The sequence below is a fragment of the Hippocampus comes genome, unplaced genomic scaffold (genome assembly GCF_001891065.2).
Source record: "Hippocampus comes isolate QL1 unplaced genomic scaffold, H_comes_QL1_v1.1 scaffold147, whole genome shotgun sequence".
Classification (NCBI taxonomy): Eukaryota; Metazoa; Chordata; class Actinopteri; order Syngnathiformes; family Syngnathidae; genus Hippocampus; species Hippocampus comes.
Genome location: NW_017805009.1, coordinates 2,214,373 through 2,235,027, shown reverse-complemented (window position 1 = coordinate 2,235,027; position 20,655 = coordinate 2,214,373). Strand labels below are relative to the sequence as shown.

The 20,655-nt window shown below is 40.7% G+C and overlaps 1 protein-coding gene across 1 annotated transcript in view; it reads right to left on the bottom strand.

Annotated features, from left to right (window-relative positions):
• Window positions 1–2,018: 2,018 nt before the first annotated feature.
• The window catches only part of dock5 (dedicator of cytokinesis 5), a 39,144-nt gene continuing 20,507 nt past the window's right edge, over window positions 2,019–20,655 (bottom strand). Inside the window, exons 19-51 of the mRNA XM_019862785.1 lie at window positions 20,197–20,294; window positions 19,984–20,073; window positions 19,776–19,876; window positions 19,523–19,657; window positions 19,334–19,445; window positions 18,482–18,552; window positions 18,218–18,324; window positions 17,911–18,047; window positions 17,222–17,317; window positions 16,899–16,997; window positions 16,472–16,642; window positions 16,283–16,383; window positions 16,120–16,178; window positions 15,711–15,865; window positions 15,423–15,508; window positions 14,941–15,097; window positions 14,805–14,845; window positions 14,642–14,732; window positions 14,441–14,560; window positions 12,501–12,590; window positions 7,974–8,078; window positions 7,486–7,627; window positions 6,528–6,609; window positions 6,368–6,452; window positions 6,162–6,248; window positions 5,889–6,065; window positions 5,162–5,245; window positions 4,936–5,073; window positions 4,530–4,702; window positions 4,211–4,355; window positions 3,899–4,058; window positions 3,552–3,670; window positions 2,019–3,445 (exon numbers count right to left, since the gene is read on the bottom strand). Coding sequence (XP_019718344.1) covers window positions 3,344–3,445; window positions 3,552–3,670; window positions 3,899–4,058; window positions 4,211–4,355; window positions 4,530–4,702; window positions 4,936–5,073; window positions 5,162–5,245; window positions 5,889–6,065; window positions 6,162–6,248; window positions 6,368–6,452; window positions 6,528–6,609; window positions 7,486–7,627; window positions 7,974–8,078; window positions 12,501–12,590; window positions 14,441–14,560; window positions 14,642–14,732; window positions 14,805–14,845; window positions 14,941–15,097; window positions 15,423–15,508; window positions 15,711–15,865; window positions 16,120–16,178; window positions 16,283–16,383; window positions 16,472–16,642; window positions 16,899–16,997; window positions 17,222–17,317; window positions 17,911–18,047; window positions 18,218–18,324; window positions 18,482–18,552; window positions 19,334–19,445; window positions 19,523–19,657; window positions 19,776–19,876; window positions 19,984–20,073; window positions 20,197–20,294 — 3,716 coding nt within the window. The 3' untranslated portion in view covers window positions 2,019–3,343. The remainder of the gene's footprint in view (window positions 3,446–3,551; window positions 3,671–3,898; window positions 4,059–4,210; window positions 4,356–4,529; window positions 4,703–4,935; window positions 5,074–5,161; window positions 5,246–5,888; window positions 6,066–6,161; window positions 6,249–6,367; window positions 6,453–6,527; window positions 6,610–7,485; window positions 7,628–7,973; window positions 8,079–12,500; window positions 12,591–14,440; window positions 14,561–14,641; window positions 14,733–14,804; window positions 14,846–14,940; window positions 15,098–15,422; window positions 15,509–15,710; window positions 15,866–16,119; window positions 16,179–16,282; window positions 16,384–16,471; window positions 16,643–16,898; window positions 16,998–17,221; window positions 17,318–17,910; window positions 18,048–18,217; window positions 18,325–18,481; window positions 18,553–19,333; window positions 19,446–19,522; window positions 19,658–19,775; window positions 19,877–19,983; window positions 20,074–20,196; window positions 20,295–20,655) is intronic.

Here is a 20,655-nt window from a genome sequence, read left to right as displayed (position 1 = left end):
ATCTGTCATTTCACGTTTTGCGTGAAATTTGACAAACAATCTGCAGGGAGTAGATCTACTGTGCACACATCACAGCCACCAAATGAAGTGTTCACTATTCGGATCACGTGCTCATCACACAGAACCTGTCAATGTAAATATTTCATTGGCGCATATAACTGAAGCACAAGCATAGTGGGCCGGACAGTGTTAGGCCCCTCCAAAAATGTTGAAAAATACATGTGACATTGAGGGCACAGAGCATATTAATAAAACACGAGCTACCCACAGCGTGAATGTTTTTTTTTTTTTTAGTTGTTTAAATCAAAGAAGGTTCAAGAGTTCTTCTTCAGGTCAGCAGATAGCACCCTCAGCAAAACACTCAACAGTAAAAATACGGACACGCAGTTTATATATTATAAGTGAAAGCAGATGTAAATGCTCGATAGTGGGCTGGTGTGTGTGAGTGAGTGAGTGAATGAGTGAGAGTGAGAGAGAGAGAGACCCCTGGTGTTCCTGAACAGTGCCCTCATGGTGAACAAATCTACCCTCAGCAACTCGGAAATAAAACATATTTGCCATACTCGAATGGTTTACACCCTGTGGCACCACCCACTGAGGTTCAGAGATGAGCTAATCCCAGATGCCTGCGATGCCTCCAGCAAGCCAACGGAAGGCCGCATTTTCTTTTGTTGAGAGCAGTTCAATCATACCAAGGCCACAGCCTCCATCATTTATTGTCTTTATCGGTTGGAGTGGAGCTAAGCCTCACTTTGGATCAACAGAAGAACATACAAGCACGAATAATAATATCCAAATGGTGATGTAGATGGGTCTTTTCATGCCCATTTTCTGTGTGCAATTGACTGGTAGTTTTTGGTATTTTAAACACAAATCAAAACAGAGCTCACACACCTCGTTCGAAGTTCCACACCATCACAAGCATCAGCCAAAATAAACATGATTAAAATAATATTTTTGTGACAGTGAGAATCAAAAGTGAACATTTTCAGTGCATTGCTATTTTATCCAGCACTTGTGTTGGATACCATTACAGTATTGGGAAAGCTGTAACATTATCACTGGTCAGTGCATAGGAATATCGGTCACATCATTATAGTTCTTTAAATTAGTTGATTGATTAGTTTGATTTTATGACATGCATACATTTTACATATTCAAAATGTAATTTAATGGAGTTGCTCAAGATCGACAGGACAGAATCAACCACAGGTGTCAAACTCCAGTCCTCGTGGGCCAGTATCCTGCACGTTTTAGATGTTTGCCTCTCACAACACGCTGGATTCCAATGAGCAGCTCATCCCCAAGCTCTGCAAGAGCCTGATCATTTGAATGAAGTGTGTTGAAGAAGGGAAATGTGTAAAACAAGCAAGACATCGGCCCGTGAGCACTGGAGTTCAACGATACAGTCAAGTTGTACATTTTCCACCCAAGTCATGCTAAAAAGACAGTAAATGCTGCCTCTTCAACAGCCACATTTCCACAAGTTGTGACCAAGTGGCTTGCTTCGTCACTTAATGATCCATTCGTCCTTTGGACTCAGATTGATATCCTAAGATTGACGACGGCATCAAGTTCCAAGTGGAGTGGTATAAAATACAGGTGGTGGACTCCATGGCATCGTTCCAGGTACATGGGGCTACGGCAAGCCAGGCTAACATCTGTCTGCTTGGGTCAATATCACTTGGAATAGTTGTTTGTCATGGGAAACGCAACCAAGAGTGCCATCCTGTGGCACACTCTGTCATTAAGGAATAGGTCATTAGCAATCCAAATGTATAAAGAGAAGACCCATCAAACAACTTGCAATAAACATCCTATAAACTCCTCCCTGTAGACATCCAACAGCTTGAAGGTTAGTGTTAGCTTATCCGGTAGCATTTTCCATCACCTACACTAATTGTATTTGAAACACATCAGTCTCAGTGCAGCGGCATCTTAGATGCTGTAACCTTGAATAGGAATAAAGAACTCTGGTTGGTATGGTAACAGTAGCATAGAGTAAGAGATATGTTTATAAGTTTGCAGAAAGTTTTTAATTTTATGGATTCAACAAGAGCGTATAAAATCATTCTATGAAACAGTTGTTCAAATGTATATTCATCTGTGTGCAGTAGAAAAAAAATCTAATCCTCTTGAAACCATTTAAAAAAACTAACATTTAAATTTAAATACTGGCAACTTTCATTGTTTCCATGGCATTGTTTTGGCACACACAATTTGGCGGTAAATACATGTATAGCATGATGAAATATATGATGCAATGTAATATGCGAAAAAAGAAAAAACATCTTTTCACACTGGATTTGCAATACAACAGAAATATTGAAATACAACGAACAACAATAAGTTAATTTCAGGAAGAACCAGGAAATTCATGGAGACATGAAGATAAATCTGAACTTCAAAAGGCCTCCGTGTTTGTACTATACAGTGTTTTGGATTCTTCAAAGGAATAGTTTGATATTTTACGTGTGGCGTACATGCAGCAGGGAGCCCGTTAGCTTTGCGAAACTGTTGAGTAAAAAGATGATGACTGCACACAGCTCGATATCAGATGCTCAAACGTTTTGGTTTTTTTTTTTTGCAAGCACAACTGTAGCTCGAGTTGCATGTCCTAGCCAACCATCAACGTTGTCAAATGAAATTGGAAATGAAATAGAATATTCATATGGTATGAGCAGGAATCACAGTTTTCAGTCAGACGCTATAAGGTACACCAAGTGGCCCAGGCGAGATTTAGTTTTTGGCCCATAAAAATACTCTGCAGTGTATTGATGTTTTCAAGAAAGAACATTTTCATCCAAAAAAAATTTCAAACTATTCCTTTGAATAAAAAGCACCAACATGATGCTGCTTGAAGGCAAACAATTACAGCATCCGCATCAAAAACAAACAATAAATGTGTATCACATTCAATAATGCCATCCAGTGTCTCTGAAACATAAAGTTTTAGCTCTAACACCCACACCGCAATTGCACGCACAAACTACAACACACAGTTAGCTCTAAATTGTTTTCCCTGCTCATGATTAACGTTAAGTACGTAATACAGCTTTTACCTGTTGAAATACGGAATGCCTCTAAGCAGCGTCAAGCTTGATCTCTGTGATCGAGAAACAAATCAAATCGAACAATTTCATAAAAACTGGCGGCACCCAAAATAGTATTCCACATTATCTTTCATTGAGGGTTGTGAAAAAGACCTCTGAAAATTGTAAATACATCACTTAGATGGTCCTGCATCTGTTGTGAACTGTGCCGTCCCACCGTCTCACAAATGAAGCTGTACTTTATCACAGCATTGCATGGAAGAAGCGGCAGCTTGATGGTCTGTGTGGCCCTACTGGGGGCTGTGCTCATATGAGGGGAACATGGACTTCCGGGTTTTGGGAGGCGGTGGTGGAGGCTTGCTATCAATTTTCACTGGCAGCGGAGGAATGAACTGCAAGGAAGCAGAGAGTGGTGTTATATTTCTGAATATTTAAGCGTTTATATGCCATTAAATATGCATTAGTGGGTGGGATGGCATTTGCTTTGAGCAGATGCACCTCTGAAGAGAAGGCAGCGATGTCAATCTCATGCGGGTGTTTCTTTGGAGGCATTGGTGGGGGGGTCCCTGGGGTGTCAATGGTGTTGGCATCATTGTCACTGAGCAGCGATGAAAAACCTACCACATGAGAGAGAAAATGATCCCAATCCAGACAGCATGCATCTGTGAATATGCGTGTGTGTGAGGCCTAATTTGGGCTTTAGAGCAGAATGCGCTTACACAAGGTAGCTATATCCGTCATGACTGACAGAAAATGAAATGATGACAGGCAGTGGTGTGTGTGTGTGTGTGTGTGTGTGTGTGTGTGTGCGTGTGTGTGTCAGAGCGGTAGTTTGTGTTCCATACTTGAGCTGCGTGGTGTGAGAGGCGTGTGAGGAGAGGCAGGTAGAGGACTGAGTGGGTTGGACAGGCTGAGCTGGGACGAGACACCCTGGAACAAGGAGAGCGTCAGTCGTCTGTCGCCCAGTTGTAAACTCTTGGGTCGCTGCTGCTTCTCCGCAGGACTCTGGGATTAAAGTGTAAAACAAAGGTGAGAGTTTTCATGAAGCAGAGACTTTGAGCTACCCCCAACTCACAGGTGGATAACACAATAATAATAATAATAATAATAAACAATATGATTATGGCACGGGTTCACGAAATGAAACAAGTACTCACCTCATCCGCATCCGACTGTCTCTCCAGCAGGACCTGAGACTTGCTCACACTCCACTCCTTCCTGTTCTTTCTCGCGATCCTGTTGTCCTCCTCTGAGCGGGACAACACTGAGGTCCGGCGATCGCTGGGGCGGGACAACAAGGAACTGGTTGGGAATCGTGGGGAAAGAGAAAAAGAAGCGGGAGGATGAAAAAGGGTGGAGATAAGAGGTTGCAAAAACCACCAATGAAGAGAGGCGTGGCCCCATGATCAGTTAGGGGGAACAGGGACACTGGCTAAGGGAGACAAAAGGGCCTAATGAGGGAGTACGAGGACTGACTCTTGGGAGGAAATGCCTGAAGGTCCGTCGGAGGATATAGAGCCGCTGGAAAGGGCCGAGGAGGCATTGGAGAGGGTTGAGACAGTGGACATGCGGCGCAGTGTGGAGGACAGGATGTAGGGCATCACCACCGAGCCCACGCGACTCTTCTTTCTCTCTGTGAGAGAGCAGGGCTGGGACACACAAATAGGATTAAGCCTCATGAGGGAATGTTGGCAGGCGAAGGCCACATCGATGGTGGAAAAAAATGAAAGCCGCAAAGCACTGGCGAAAACGTATTAGCCGGGACTAAAACAATGTTGATTGTGCGTTGAATGTGAACAGGGCGGTAGGAAGGAAAGAGGGCCAACGGATCACGTTTGCGTTTTTTCTTCCTTTAAAATTGAGTGTGCATCTGGCAACACACCAAGGTTATGACGCCGTAATGCTTCTCTACTTTCTCCCGAAGGTCCTGGAAGCAAGTAACCAGGCGGTTGTGTAAGGGCTTCAGCTGCTCTGTCGTTTTCTCCCCATGGATGCGAATGCCATCTGCCAGGACAGGGATCTGGAGGGGCAAGACGGGCGGTCAAGTGTGACGCAACATTGTGTGCTTTAAGACCCGTGTCAGTGAGAAAGCTGGTGCAAAGATTTACCTGCAGGGCAATGAGCTGTTTCAGGACCTCAATACGCTCATGGTCTTCTGGGTGTTCGTGAATGTAGGTGTCCGTAAAGAAGGCCTAAAGAGGACAGACTGTTTTAAAGAATCATAAACATGCACCCGTCAAATGTTGCCCCAAGCTACATTCGATGCAGGATGTTTCAACATCGTGACAAATAAGCTACAGCAGTCCCCTTGTGAACAGAGCAGGCTCGAGGCCATTAATAACTCATGGTCCTTCTTTTTATTGGGGTTAGGAATTAAACATACACTTGAAGTGTATTTACCAGAGGTGGGAGAAAGTCACACATGTGCAAGTCACAAGCAAGTCTCCAGTTGTCCATAATCACAACAATCAACAATTTTTTTTTTTTTTTTTTTTACTGTTGTGCAAATTGCTCCCATACAGCAGACTTGTATACTGCTGCTGGCCCATCTTCAAGCACCAACGACAATGTTTTCCATTCGTCATGGCAGGCTAACGTTCAGTCTGTGTGCAGTGTAGCGTCCCCTCCGACCTTCCTTGACACTACAGTATACACAGGGGCACCGCTGACCAAATTAAGGCCCCAAGCAATTATTTTATACACACACACACACACAAACACACACACACACACACACACACACACACACACACACACACACACACTTGCACATAACACGGCTAAAAATCACAAAGAATGCGGTGAGCAGTGTCGTGGCAGAACAGAGGCGCAAACCTTCTCATAATTGGAGAAGCCACCCATGACTGCCGGATCAACGATGCCACTGAGCATCATGGAGAGTGGGTTGATGGACAGTGAGCGGTCACAGGCTTGCTGCTGCACCAGGTTACTCAGCTTTTCATTGGCCATCTCCATGGTCTCTATGGCATTCTCCAAAGGACTGATCTCCTCCTGTACATGGTGAGAGTGTTTTGGAAATAGGTGAAAGAATAAGTGAAAGCAATGCTAACCCTTTGGACAGGAAAACAACATGAGGCCGTTTCTTACCACGGAGACAGATTTGACTTCAAACCATTTCAGAATCCCAGGGAAGTGATAGGCAGTTAAATAAGTGGTTCTCTCAATCCACATGGTCTGTGGGGGAGAACTTAAATAGTGATTCATGTACAAAAAGGGTTGTTTATGCATTTCAGAGAATTTGTGGACATGTGATTTCAAATATTATATGAATAAGAACATCAAACCGCACTCACTGCAAACTCATTGTCTGGATCCTTTTCACCTTTTCTGAAGGGCCGAGAATACTGGAATTGGTCCACTTCATTGGTTCGGTAATAACTGCAAGAACAGAGAGTTGGTGATTTGATGGCAAGACCTTAAAAATCTGTTGTGGTTAAAGGAACTCTTAATCACTTTAATATCTGCTCTGGAACACCCTTGTCTTTAAACTGGTCTGGTACGACGAGCACTGGCTTGACAGTAAAACACTGGATGTCTGAGGTTCGACTAAGGAGAAAGACAACTAGTACTGTGGAAGGACAGTCAAATGGCGGTGAATCATTTTTTCATTATATGCAGACTCCTCTCTGGACTAGGGACACAGCTGAAAGGTTTCCCCATGTGTAACTTAGACATTTGTGCGCAACCAACGAAGTGGTGTGATTCGGTGAAGTCTGGAAATCACGGAGCATGGAGTTTTCCGAAGACTTGTGAATGTCATTGAAATCCATTTGAAAAATATCGCATACCTTAAATATGAAAATACCTTACATTGTGGACGTGTTGTTGCCGCTCTGGATGTGAGCACCACTCTGCTCTACACTACACTTATAAGGAGAGCATGTTTTTTTCCTGCACGAAATAAATCCAATAAATAAATGTAATCAAAATATTTTGGTCATAACTGAGAATATTGTGGTCATAACATGTTTAAAGGTCCATCATTCATAAACGGGGGTGTGACCGCTATTCTCCAGATCAGTGGTGCCCAAACTTCCTTGTGCCACACACCGGGTGGGTCTAAACATAGACATAGTTTGACGACATAGAAACAAAGAAAAACAGACTGAATATCTATCACTGCACCATTACAATGACTGTAGTTGTTAGAATACTGAGAGCCCTGTACTTTCTCCCCCAAAACTCACAACAGCCAATAAATAAAGAAAACTTAAAATAAAGACAATAAAAAAACAGAGTGCTGGTTTTATTTTTGTTTTTAAAGTGTTCTCTTGAGGTTTCACAGTAATTGACTGTACTGTTCATCCAACCAAGCCCTGGTTTCCTAAAGAAAAGCTCCCAAGGATTTATTTTAGCCAGACATTTTGGACACTTTGATTGACCTCAGCAGTTTTCTCTAATGCAAGGATACACTGTCCAGGAGAGTTGCTGATGTTGTCTCCAGGGGGCGCTGTGCTGGTCATGCGAACAGCGTTTGGGAACTGAGAGAGTAGCTTTAAACTGAAGTCTTCGAGCCACTCATACTCTTTGCCTCTGTAGATGAACATCTTGTTCTGGAATGAAAAAGAAGTACTGAGAAACATTAGAACTCATTCAAACTAGGATGCCCTTTCAGAAATGCATTTGCACCCAAATGTTATAGTTTTAATAAAAGTGGGCTCGGTATTTTTTGATAGGTCAACCAAAGGCCATTAAAAAAATAGCTAAACTTTGCACTTTATAGAAGGGGAAAAAAACAATATACTGAAGTATAGATTGACGTCATTGTGGCATGGCTCTTGAATCATCAAGGAGTTGAAATCATTAGAGCATAATTGCACAGCTTAAAAAAAAACAACGTATTTCAAAGAGCCAGTTCATTAAATACATAAAATTGTATGTTTATTCATCGTTTCTTACCCTGAGGAAAGAAGGGAATCCAAGGCCGTAGTATCCAACAGCAAAGTACTCTGGCTGTGGTCGCATGGCATGCATTATTTTTTCATAGAACTCTGCTTGTTTTTTCTGCAAGACAAAACTCAAATGTTGACATATGTTGTCCGTCTCTTTGTGTTTTAACAAATATACAGTGGTGCCTTGAATTACAAGCTTAATTTGTTCATATTCTTCTTTCCTGACTGAAGTGAATGGAAATGCCATTCATCAGTATCAGCCCCCCCCCCTGCCCCCAATGAATTAAATGAGAACTTGCACTCTACAATACTATACTTTATAAAAACATCAAGTAAGGACAAAATTAAATGGAATTAAAAATATTTGAACAGTTTTGGTCACACTTTCTCCTTCAATTCTGCTGCTATTTATGGTGTGTGGACATTGGCTACCTGGGGACAGTTTAAGACATCACTGGAATCTCTCAAGTCCTCTTAGCTCATCAGTTCAGCACTAATATTAGTTATTTACCGAGGAAAAAGAATACCTGCTTGTGACTATTGTAATATGGCCTGTCTACATGTAATCTTGCAATCTTTGTGTTCAGATATCCATTGTCCAGAGAGTTATCCCTTGTATGTTACAATTGTGGTTGCTTTCAATGCATGTGTGATTATCTTGTATTATGTTTACTTTGACAACAGTTTGAAGACTCTTCTTTGAAGGATATTTACTAATTATATCTGACAAAATGCCCCTTGTGACGTGAATTGAGTGACCTAACATCATACACCGCTTGAATTGCAAATTTTAAGGTGGACTTGGCAATTTTCAAGCTGCTGACAAGATTTTAATGAAGCCTCACTCCACTCCTCCCTTCATCACCATCATTAACGTGCACATGACATACACTGCAGGTACTACGTACACTGCATACAAACGACGTTAGTCAAAGCTGCTACATTGGTAGTACGACTCGTTCAAGTTGTAAAGTTGCAAAGATGAAATGTAACCGGTTCGATGTTGTATTTTTGGGAAAGTGCAATCCCTTAAAAATGTAAGAGGTGCTAAACTTTCCTCATGACTTGGTGATATCGGCAACATAGGTGTTGTGTTTTCCAAGTGCAGAGATTAAGTCATCGGTTTAGGATACTAGCGTTACATATGTGTACACTTGATTTGTTTAGAGCGCTATCCAATTCCTTCCTTTTAACGTTTTTTTGTTGTTGTTGCTAACCAGAGTGAAATAAGACACCCAGGACTATACCCGTAAGGGTGCTGTGTGTAGCAGACTCCGTGTGCGATTTGAATGTATGTGAACGTGCACAGCAAAGATTGACACACAGTTCAGTGCAGCTTTTTGACACAGCTGTCTCTGACAGGCTATTTTTGGCGTGGCATGACAAGTTTCAAAATCATTTCAAGTGTCAGATATGAAATATAAAAAAAATTATAAAATGAAGGTAAAATTACAGGCATAAGATGAGGCCAGAGAGTTGACTTTTTTTCAGATCATTTAAATATTCGACTGTCAAGTCAAACAGACACAAAAAGTGTTTTTTTCCTTTAACTTTTAGGCTCGTTAAGTCAAAGGATGAAAAAAGCCAATCATAACTCAAATTGCGTCACTTGTATATCAAGGCACCATAGTTGCTCATAATAAAATTGTGTTGATGACAAAAAACAGCAACAACAAAACTGACTATGCGTGATTTTTCTTTTCTTTGTTAAACAACACACCATTAACTGGATTCTTCAAAATACATTTAAATTTGACACACACATCCGCAGAGTAACAACTGCTGCCGTATTGATCAAAATGCTCCCTGGCTACTGTTTCCATCCCTACTACCATGCTTCACTTTGGGTACAACACACTACTGAACCAATATTGCACTAAACTGCTAATATTGATAAATATAAGTGCATTTTTCAAAATACTTGAATCAAATTGTGTGGGTGCTTGCATTGACATGCACACTACAAGCCCTTGACTGTTTTGAAATTAATTGCACTTCAGCCTCTGGCATCCTTAAACAAATTCCCACCATTATTCATCTCACACACACACACACACACACACACACACACACACCTACATATACATTTGGATGTACTATTTTTGGATTTGTTTTCTGTAGCGGTAATAGAATTTGGTTCAGGGTGTAAATGGAATGCATATGGAGCTTCTTACCAGCAGCTGGCTGAGCTCCATGAAGTCAAACATGTGGCTCTCGTGCATCTTGGCCAGCTCCTTGCCGAGTTCAATAGCCTTCTCCCACATCTGGATCATAAAATGGATTTCCGTTAGATAGCTAATGGCTTCACAGACTATCCGTTAATTAGCAAAAGTACGCAACAGGGCTAAATGATTTCAGGAAAAGATTGAATTGCGAATCACCGCCGTTTCGTATTGAAATAGTTTTTCACACTTTTGGCATAGGCTACCTTGTTTTAAATGGAGACTGAGGGCAGAGTAATATGGCTCATATCATAATATACAGTCAAACCTCGGTTACAAATATACAGTGGTGCCTTGAATTACAAGCTTAATTTGTTCATATTCTTCTTTCCTGACTGAAGTGAATGGAAATGCCATTCATCAGTATCAGCCCCCCCCCCTGCCCCCAATGAATTAAATGAGAACTTGCACTCTACAATACTATACTTTATAAAAACATCAAGTAAGGACAAAATTAAATGGAATTAAAAATATTTGAACAGTTTTGGTCACACTTTCTCCTTCAATTCTGCTGCTATTTATGGTGTGTGGACATTGGCTACCTGGGGACAGTTTAAGACATCACTGGAATCTCTCAAGTCCTCTTAGCTCATCAGTTCAGCACTAATATTAGTTATTTACCGAGGAAAAAGAATACCTGCTTGTGACTATTGTAATATGGCCTGTCTACATGTAATCTTGCAATCTTTGTGTTCAGATATCCATTGTCCAGAGAGTTATCCCTTGTATGTTACAATTGTGGTTGCTTTCAATGCATGTGTGATTATCTTGTATTATGTTTACTTTGACAACAGTTTGAAGACTCTTCTTTGAAGGATATTTACTAATTATATCTGACAAAATGCCCCTTGTGACGTGAATTGAGTGACCTAACATCATACACCGCTTGAATTGCAAATTTTAAGGTGGACTTGGCAATTTTCAAGCTGCTGACAAGATTTTAATGAAGCCTCACTCCACTCCTCCCTTCATCACCATCATTAACGTGCACATGACATACACTGCAGGTACTACGTACACTGCATACAAACGACGTTAGTCAAAGCTGCTACATTGGTAGTACGACTCGTTCAAGTTGTAAAGTTGCAAAGATGAAATGTAACCGGTTCGATGTTGTATTTTTGGGAAAGTGCAATCCCTTAAAAATGTAAGAGGTGCTAAACTTTCCTCATGACTTGGTGATATCGGCAACATAGGTGTTGTGTTTTCCAAGTGCAGAGATTAAGTCATCGGTTTAGGATACTAGCGTTACATATGTGTACACTTGATTTGTTTAGAGCGCTATCCAATTCCTTCCTTTTAACGTTTTTTTGTTGTTGTTGCTAACCAGAGTGAAATAAGACACCCAGGACTATACCCGTAAGGGTGCTGTGTGTAGCAGACTCCGTGTGCGATTTGAATGTATGTGAACGTGCACAGCAAAGATTGACACACAGTTCAGTGCAGCTTTTTGACACAGCTGTCTCTGACAGGCTATTTTTGGCGTGGCATGACAAGTTTCAAAATCATTTCAAGTGTCAGATATGAAATATAAAAAAAATTATAAAATGAAGGTAAAATTACAGGCATAAGATGAGGCCAGAGAGTTGACTTTTTTTCAGATCATTTAAATATTCGACTGTCAAGTCAAACAGACACAAAAAGTGTTTTTTTCCTTTAACTTTTAGGCTCGTTAAGTCAAAGGATGAAAAAAGCCAATCATAACTCAAATTGCGTCACTTGTATATCAAGGCACCATAGTTGCTCATAATAAAATTGTGTTGATGACAAAAAACAGCAACAACAAAACTGACTATGCGTGATTTTTCTTTTCTTTGTTAAACAACACACCATTAACTGGATTCTTCAAAATACATTTAAATTTGACACACACATCCGCAGAGTAACAACTGCTGCCGTATTGATCAAAATGCTCCCTGGCTACTGTTTCCATCCCTACTACCATGCTTCACTTTGTGTACAACACACTACTGAACCAATATTGCACTAAACTGCTAATATTGATAAATATAAGTGCTTTTCAAAATATACTTGAATCAAATTGTGTGGGTGCTTGCATTGACATGCACACTACAAGCCCTTGACTGTTTTGAAATTAATTGCACTTCAGCCTCTGGCATCCTTAAACAAATTCCCACCATTATTCATCACACACACACACACACACACACACACACACACACACACACACACACACACACACACACACACACCTACATATACATTTGGATGTACTATTTTTGGATTTGTTTTCTGTAGCGGTAATAGAATTTGGTTCAGGGTGTAAATGGAATGCATATGGAGCTTCTTACCAGCAGCTGGCTGAGCTCCATGAAGTCAAACATGTGGCTCTCGTGCATCTTGGCCAGCTCCTTGCCGAGTTCAATAGCCTTCTCCCACATCTGGATCATAAAATGGATTTCCGTTAGATAGCTAATGGCTTCACAGACTATCCGTTAATTAGCAAAAGTACGCAACAGGGCTAAATGATTTCAGGAAAAGATTGAATTGCGAATCACCGCCGTCACACCCGCCCCCCATAAAAATAAATAAAAAAATAAAGATTCAGCGCGATATTGACAATGCATAGCAACTTTTACAATTACGACTCTATGACACTAACTTACATGGTCACTGTTCATAAATGTAATTTCGTATGGAAATAGTTTTTCACACTTTTGTCATAGGCTACCTTGTTTTAAATGGAGACTGAGGGCAGAGTAATATGGCTCATATCATAATATACAGTCAAACCTCGGTTTTCATCCATAATCTGTTCCAGAAGGCTGTTCGAAAACCGAAATTGTTCGAAAACCGAAAACAGGCTATTTTTAAAATAATGTTTATTGAACACGTCTGCTCACAATGGAAAGCAACACAAGGAAGCTTCACTTCCTCCTCTACCTGAGCAAGCGTCACTCACTTCCTCAGGTAGAGAGGAGTCAAATGGTGCATTCAAGTGCGCTCAGTTTGTTCGAGAACCGAAATCTGTTCGTCATCTGAGGCATAAAAAACTCAAAATTTTTGGTCAAAAACCGAATTGGTCGAGAACCGAGACGTTCGAAAACCGAGGTTTGACTGTATATTGAATCCCTTGACACTAATAGTACCTATCGTGATACCCACCTAAGTGTAAAAATTACAATGCAAGTTATTTACATGTCAAAAGTAAATATTTCCCGTTAAGAGGCAGAAAAAGTCCGATTTATTCTCTGTCTCTTTTCATTAAAATATTGCGTATTCATGTCGTATGTCTACTTTTTCATCTTTGCCATAAATACATTAAATAAATAAACAAATAAATCTAGTTCCTTAGCAAAACTAGACTGATTAAAAAAAAAACTAAGAATGTTATTTTGACACCTATCATTATGTTGCTATAACTCGGCACTGTAGGGTTCAAAACAAAGCAAACAAACACAAATACAAAGATGACTTCATAAATATTTAATCCGACCCTCATGAGGATAAGCAGTTGGGATAGTGGATGATGGATGTAACCAGATAGTATTATTTTGAGCTTTTTAGTGCCTCCTCCTGGCTGATTTAACAGATTCGTTTTTGAGTTTTGGGGGTGTGTTCTTGCCCTTTACTAATTTCTCTCGAGACACTTATTAAATTACCTCGTGTTCATAGCTGGTTGCTCTTAAACACGGTTCCAGCCAGACATCTGTGAAAACCATTATTGTACACCAAAACATGTTTTCGGCTATTTGGTGACACAACATTAACTTAGCGATTATCGCGGGCTTCTTCTGTTCCCTCTTGCTCAGTTAGGCATGATTAGGCTACTTATTTGCTGCCATGAAGGCGAGCATTAGTTATTTAGAAGAGAGGATCTGCGCCAACGGGCAAGGTTAAGCCGTGTCAGCTAGCAAACGCAGCTCGTAGCTTGTGCCTGGGTACGGTTGGTGCTAAATATTCCTCTCAATTTGCAAGCAGCAGCTCAACGCCTTTGACCTGCCATGAGTAGCAGGCTACTTTTGATTGGTGATCTTAATCGAAAAATAAAGAAGGTGGTGTTTTTATGAGATTATAGTTGATACAACAGGAACGCTGCAGAAAAACAAAATTTTGGTGAACGCATGATCGCACTGTCTGGAATCGCGATTTCGATCCAAAAACAATAAATCATTCAGCCCTAGTGTGAAATATTCAAATAACGGCACAACAAAGAAACCTGAAGTCGATATGTTAAATTTTGAAACATTGACCAAACATTGAGCACAGTGGCAGAATTAGCAATACTCACCTTGCCTTTGTCCAAATAACATATGATCTCCTGGAAGAGTCTTTCTTTCAACTCCTGTTGTGTCCACACATGCTTCCCGTCTCGGGGAATCAAATGAGGTGCACATGTTTTGTCAGACCACTGGTACAAAATCAATACATCGGATGTGTAAGTAAGAGCAACATCTTAAAATGTTAAAAGTAAGATCTGAATATGACAGACCTCAAGTAATTCAGCATGTAACAGGAGAGTATATGAGGCCTCTGTGTAATTTTCACAGTCCAGGTGTAAATCCCGCAGCTTGTACAAGTACCTAGTGATAAGAACACATCAAAAAGGAGCATTTAATAAAACATCCAGATGACAAAAGGGCTACCTGACTTACCGGATGTAAATGTCTTCCCTCTTTTTTTCCTTGTAGAAATTCTGAAAGAGAAAGCAAACTAATGTCATGTCAAATAACTGCTTTGGTTCAGGGACAAACATGTCAGCCGTTGTGTGAACACAGGAATGGGCCGTACCAGCACATTGACAGTGCAGCTCATGCGATGCTCAGGACTTTCATCATGTGTGATGGTGCGGTATGCCAGGAGATTCTCCAGCAGGCTGCTCAGCAGAAGCGCCAGCTCTTCACCTGACTGTGACAGGTATCTATGGCGTCTGCAGTGCTCCAGTAACCTGTGGGTCCATACGTACGGTTTGTCACGCTGCCCCGACCCACTATCTGATATATTTGCACATTATTATTACTGTATTATTATTTATGATAGATGCAAGAGTTATCACAATAATAGTTTTGTAATTCTTTAATCGTTGCTGATTGCTTTGACTTACCAAATCTTAAAAAAAAACAAAAAAACAAAAAAAAACAACATAAAATACTAAAACTAAATCTGTAATTCACCTGTGAATAATTTCGGACCAAATATGTGTCTATTCGGTTCCTGAGGGAAATGTGCTAGCAAAGAAAGATTTGCCTTTTAGCGTAAGTGACAAAAATTACGTTTTCTCCAGTAGGACTTTGTACTGCTCATCTCCTTGACCTCCTTCAACCTCTTGATCCAGTCTTGTTATCAGTTCATTTTCAAACTGAAAAGAAGAAAATTATGGGCAAATTACATAATTGTGCTACACTTCCTTGGTGAAAAGTAGTATTTGTTCTGATAATAAAAAAAAAAGATGCACAAAAAAGGATGGCGGATGCAGGCACTTACAGGCAAATAGACCACGTGATGTATCGAAAAACTTTGATTTAAAGAAAACACATGGTGCATAAGATTGGAGATTGTACCATTTCAAATGTGCGCCCGGGGCTGAAATTGTGCTCACACTGCATCATATCGAAAAAGATGGGAATTGTGGCCTTCCTCAGCTCTGGCTCAGCCACCAGGGTGACCTCCAAAATAGGTCCGACCATGGATGGGATGAACTTCATTTTATGGGGGCCTAGAGGAAAACAGATTAACACTCAAAAGAATAAGTGTATAATTTGAGAAGGCAATAAACTGCATCTTCATCTCACGACAAGCGGAGTGCAATTTAATAATGTTGCAAACAAAACAGTACAGTGAAACTGAACAATAAAAACATTGTCTTGTTATTCTGCTTGTGTAACTGCAGCCCCCTCACCACCCCCAAAAAAATCACAAAAATATATGATAAAATAATCTAATATTAGATGGTCGTAAATAAATACTCACCAAGATTGTACCACATATCTCTGATCTTAAAGCCAATGGTCTTCCTCATATCACCATATCTGTTGCAAATGTAAATCAGTTGAGCACATATTTTCCTCATTCGGGCTGGAAATTCATTCCAATTCAGCCCCTCAAGTTTAAAGATGGTATGCAAAAATCTCACTTGTTTAGTATCTTGTTGCGTTTCTCTTGAGAGAAGGACTCAAGTTGCAGTGTCTTATGGGTGAGGAATGCCACGGTCAAATGAAAGTAACTATTCCACAGCTGTGGAGGATACATAGGTTTCATTAAAATACTAAACCATTTAACGTGATACATTATTAGTCTCTTGAATTGAAAGGTGAAAACACACCTGTAGTTCAAAATGTGCTTGGTCTAAGAAATACATGTTGAGGACATCAGAATACTGGATTATGGCTCTCAGGAAGACTTGCATCTGCACCAGGTTCATAATCATCCAGTCAGCAGGGAATACCTTCCCCATGAGGTCCTTGAACATGATGAATGTCTCCATGAGAAAGTCCTGATGATAGAAGAAGCGTCATCGTAAGCGCCAGTTGAAGACCAGTATTGCTGCACATCAGGCACGCGTCATGTTCCAACCACTAGAGGCCAACTGAGATTATCAAGTCATTCCCATCATTTGCATGATATGTTTAGAATCAATAATCTCTATAGGAGTAGAAAGTGGCCTGCGTGGTTTAATGTCCATTATTGAAAGGGTGTTAAAGGCTGAGGCGTACAGCAACTAGCAACAAAGGCAGCACCGCAACACTTACAATGATATCCTGTCTTGTCTTAAAGGTGCCAATATAATGGGCATAATGCATGTCATCCATCTGCTTCAGGATTGCAGTCATGCAGGACAAATAGTGGCCCTGTCACAGAGAAGGTTATTTGTTACATTACATTAATTCATAGTAATTCCCCAGTCCCACACAGAAGGACACTCAGAGCACTTATGTGTTTTATTCAAGCAAATTTTAACAAGTGTTAGTATATAGTTTACGGGAGGTATTTTTCGTCTTCATAAAGAGAGCATTTAGTGTTACAAATGTCTGCACTTCCTGAGGACATATTCCTGCAGTAACATTACACTTACTATGAGTGGGGACGATCTGTCCATGCCTATGACAGTGCGATTAACCCTGCGAAGTAGGCGCTCCATTATCAGCTGAATGTGCCCCCTGGTCGGACCCTGCACGAATACATTCACACATTCACATTCATGTACCTTTATAGCACTACAGGTAGAAGCATTCATTTAGTGCAAAGTACTGTGGTCGTATGATATTCTACACCACTCTATTTGAGTAACATGCTATGCATATTAACCGTAAGTATGGACAAGAGCAAAATGTTTAACCTACTCCACACCAAAATGTGTAAGAAAAGAATTTGACGGATGACAGAGGAAACTGGCGAGTTGGAAGGGCATGGTAATTATCAAACGCAAAAGAGCAACTACAAAACTAAATATATTTGGTATGTGAGTAAAAGCTTTCGTGTCAGTATTCCTTCTCCAGAAAGAAATATTTCAAATGCGCAACAAAATTAGTGTGAATGCTTGTCTCTTCGCCTTCGCATGGACTTTTGTGTTTTACAGCATAGCCATTCAATTATGCACGGAATCTGCAGCATTTGACTATTTCGGCTTTTCTTTTCATGTGTCTTCTATCTGTATAGCAATAAACCCTGGCCGTGTGTGCCTGTAATCTTGTTTTGACAAGATGCTTATGTAATTGTATCCTGAGGTGCCAGCCATTTTGATCTGTTTGAGTAACTATTTACCACGTCCTTGCGATCCACGATGTCCAACACAGTGCTAAGTAGTTGGACACAGGCCTCGTAGTCAGGTTTACTGGAGTGATCATCCAGCTGCCCACTCAGCTGGTCATTGACAAGTGGCAGAAGCACATCCCGACAATCTGTGGAAACAAAGCAGAGAAATGTGTTCACAGTATGACATGCTCCATTTCTAGTCCCCCTAGGGACTGTGAAAGTGTCATATGAGCATGAGGCGGTGGTTTATGTGTTCAATGCATCTTGTGGAAAATTTTGTAATGTGGCATCAGGCTAAAAAAAAAAAAAACCCTACCTGGCTGCGTGAAAAGGTCACTCTCCACCATTTTGCACATGCAGCCCAGCTTCTGACGCACAAGCTGTGAGTCGGGAATGCTCTCAATAAACTTCGCCAGCAAAATGCTGTAAAATGAGAGTACACTTCCTATGTTGTAATTGTCTCTCAAACATACAATTCACATGGTGTGTTGTTAACTTTACAGTAGCAGGATTGGGAGAAAAATAATTCACAATGGAAACAAATATTATTCCAAGTTGTGCATTCCCCCTTGAGAATTACCTTAACTCGACAGGATCAAAGACAGTCTGGATATCATTAATGATGCCAGGGAGGTATTTCAATATCGCCCCCTAAAAATACAAAGTACAGGGTGTCATCAAGTTGAAGCATTTCTTTAACCGCCTGACAATGCCAGGAGGTAACCTATTTTTCAGACTATTGAGTTTCTAAACTATTCATAAAGGCTTCAAAAAATGACAGGTGGCAAATCATCCTCAAACATTAGGTGATTCAGTTTATGGACTAGCTGCGATGTGAACAGCGCAAGCCTGTATTGCATCCTGAGGCTCTCCACACAATACGTTTTACTGTATCACTTTTTTTAATCCATAAAATGATAAGAGTGTCACTCAAGGAAGATGTAGGTTGTTACGGAGATTGGATGTGGGTGAGAATTAAGACAAAAATGGGGAAATATTAAAAGACAGGGCTCGCTCCATTCACTTGAATGTAACCGGCGCTTGATGTACACTTCTTGCGTACATTTTCTCAGAACCTCTGCTATTTCATCTGCAGGTATATAAGAAATTACAAATTTGGTTAAGTAGTGTTGTAAAAGACAATATCTGTGCACTTTCTATCACGTGATGGCGTGCTGCGGGCAGCTGTATACCGCTCGCTTGAAAATCTGGGAATTGATTTTTTTGCCAATGTGAAAGCTTCTGTTCATTTGGATTGGCTATGATTCAACACATTATGTGTGAAATCTTGTGACAAAACCCCTGCGCGACCGTTCAGAGGAGCATCGCTCAGTGCGTCACTGCCCTGACTTGACGAGTCATAAAGTAAATGGAGTGGTATGTTAACTTACAGCCATTAGCTGTAGCCAAAAAATAACATAATAGATCATACCTTTATTTTCACTCCCTCATCAAGTGGTCTGTCCATGAGAGTGTTGAAAGACAGGAACAGAGAGCGAATTGAGTTGAAGAAAGCGTCCCCATCTTCACTGTTTCCATAGAACCTGCAAAGGTGGATCACATTACAAGCTAATCCTCTAAAACAAAAGTATGAGTGGGAGGGTGAGCGGCCCTTAGATACCTCAGGTAGAGGATCCGAGACTGGACAATAAATCTGAACAAATACTTGAGAGCCTTGAGTGCCGCATAGAGCTTCTCAGTGAGAGCAGGCTCCTCCGCGTGGCCCACATAGTGGTTGAGCACCCTGGTAAGCTTCCTGAAAATGGAAATAAGTTTAACTTTAGTTCTCATGATAATTACACCATAAGGTAGGTGGAGAATCACACAAATGAAGGGTGTCATATTGCGAGCATTTTAAGATGGTAGGGACTCACATGTAAGCCAAAGTGGCACTAAAGTGCTTGTTTATGTAGGTTTCAAGGACTGGGTTAAAGTGCTGGAATTTGATGTCACCAATCAGCATGATAACAAAAACCTAGGGGGAAAAAAGAGACCCAGGAACTGAAGAAAATGCTAATTTATCATGTGATGAAATGCAGTCTTGCCAAAAATAACAGATGTCAAGTGGATACCGAAACTCACCAAGGCATTGAACACCAGTGTGTCATAGGTGTCCTTTTCTGAAGTCTCCATCATAATGTTGAACAGAGCATCAAGAGTATCCTGGAGAAACTGTGCACCCCCCGCCCCCCAAGGCTTATTGTAAGAGTCTCATTAAAAATTATCTGAAAAAGTCTGTATTTTATAGCATCATATTAAAAAGTTAGTGTGACATGAGTAGAGCAGAGCACCTACTTTAACTATCTCGCCACCTTCGACCTCCATCAGCCTTTGCAGGATCTGGTCAAGATCATCTGGGTTCGACCTCCAGTTCAACAGGCCGAGTAGATCAACTAAAGTTTTGTGAACACATCAATTTAACATTTCATTGCAGCATCAATTAAGGTTAATCAAGTTTTTCAATTTCAATCAATCAAACCATCAATCAACTGCAATCTGTCCACAGAATACAAATCAAGAACTCAAATAATCTCCTGCATACAAGGTGATGTGTAGAGGAGGCTTTACTCGATCAGGATTTTGCCATCGATTCGCTATCAGAGTTTCTAATGCCAAAACTCAATCACCGATTCGTTCAGTAGTAAGCACATTCTCGAAGCCGTTCCGCTCTGGTCTAACTACAGATTCGGCCCTATCTACACAAAGTATGTTGGTTGAAAATTATGGATGGAGTTGTCAGTACTGGCGATGTCC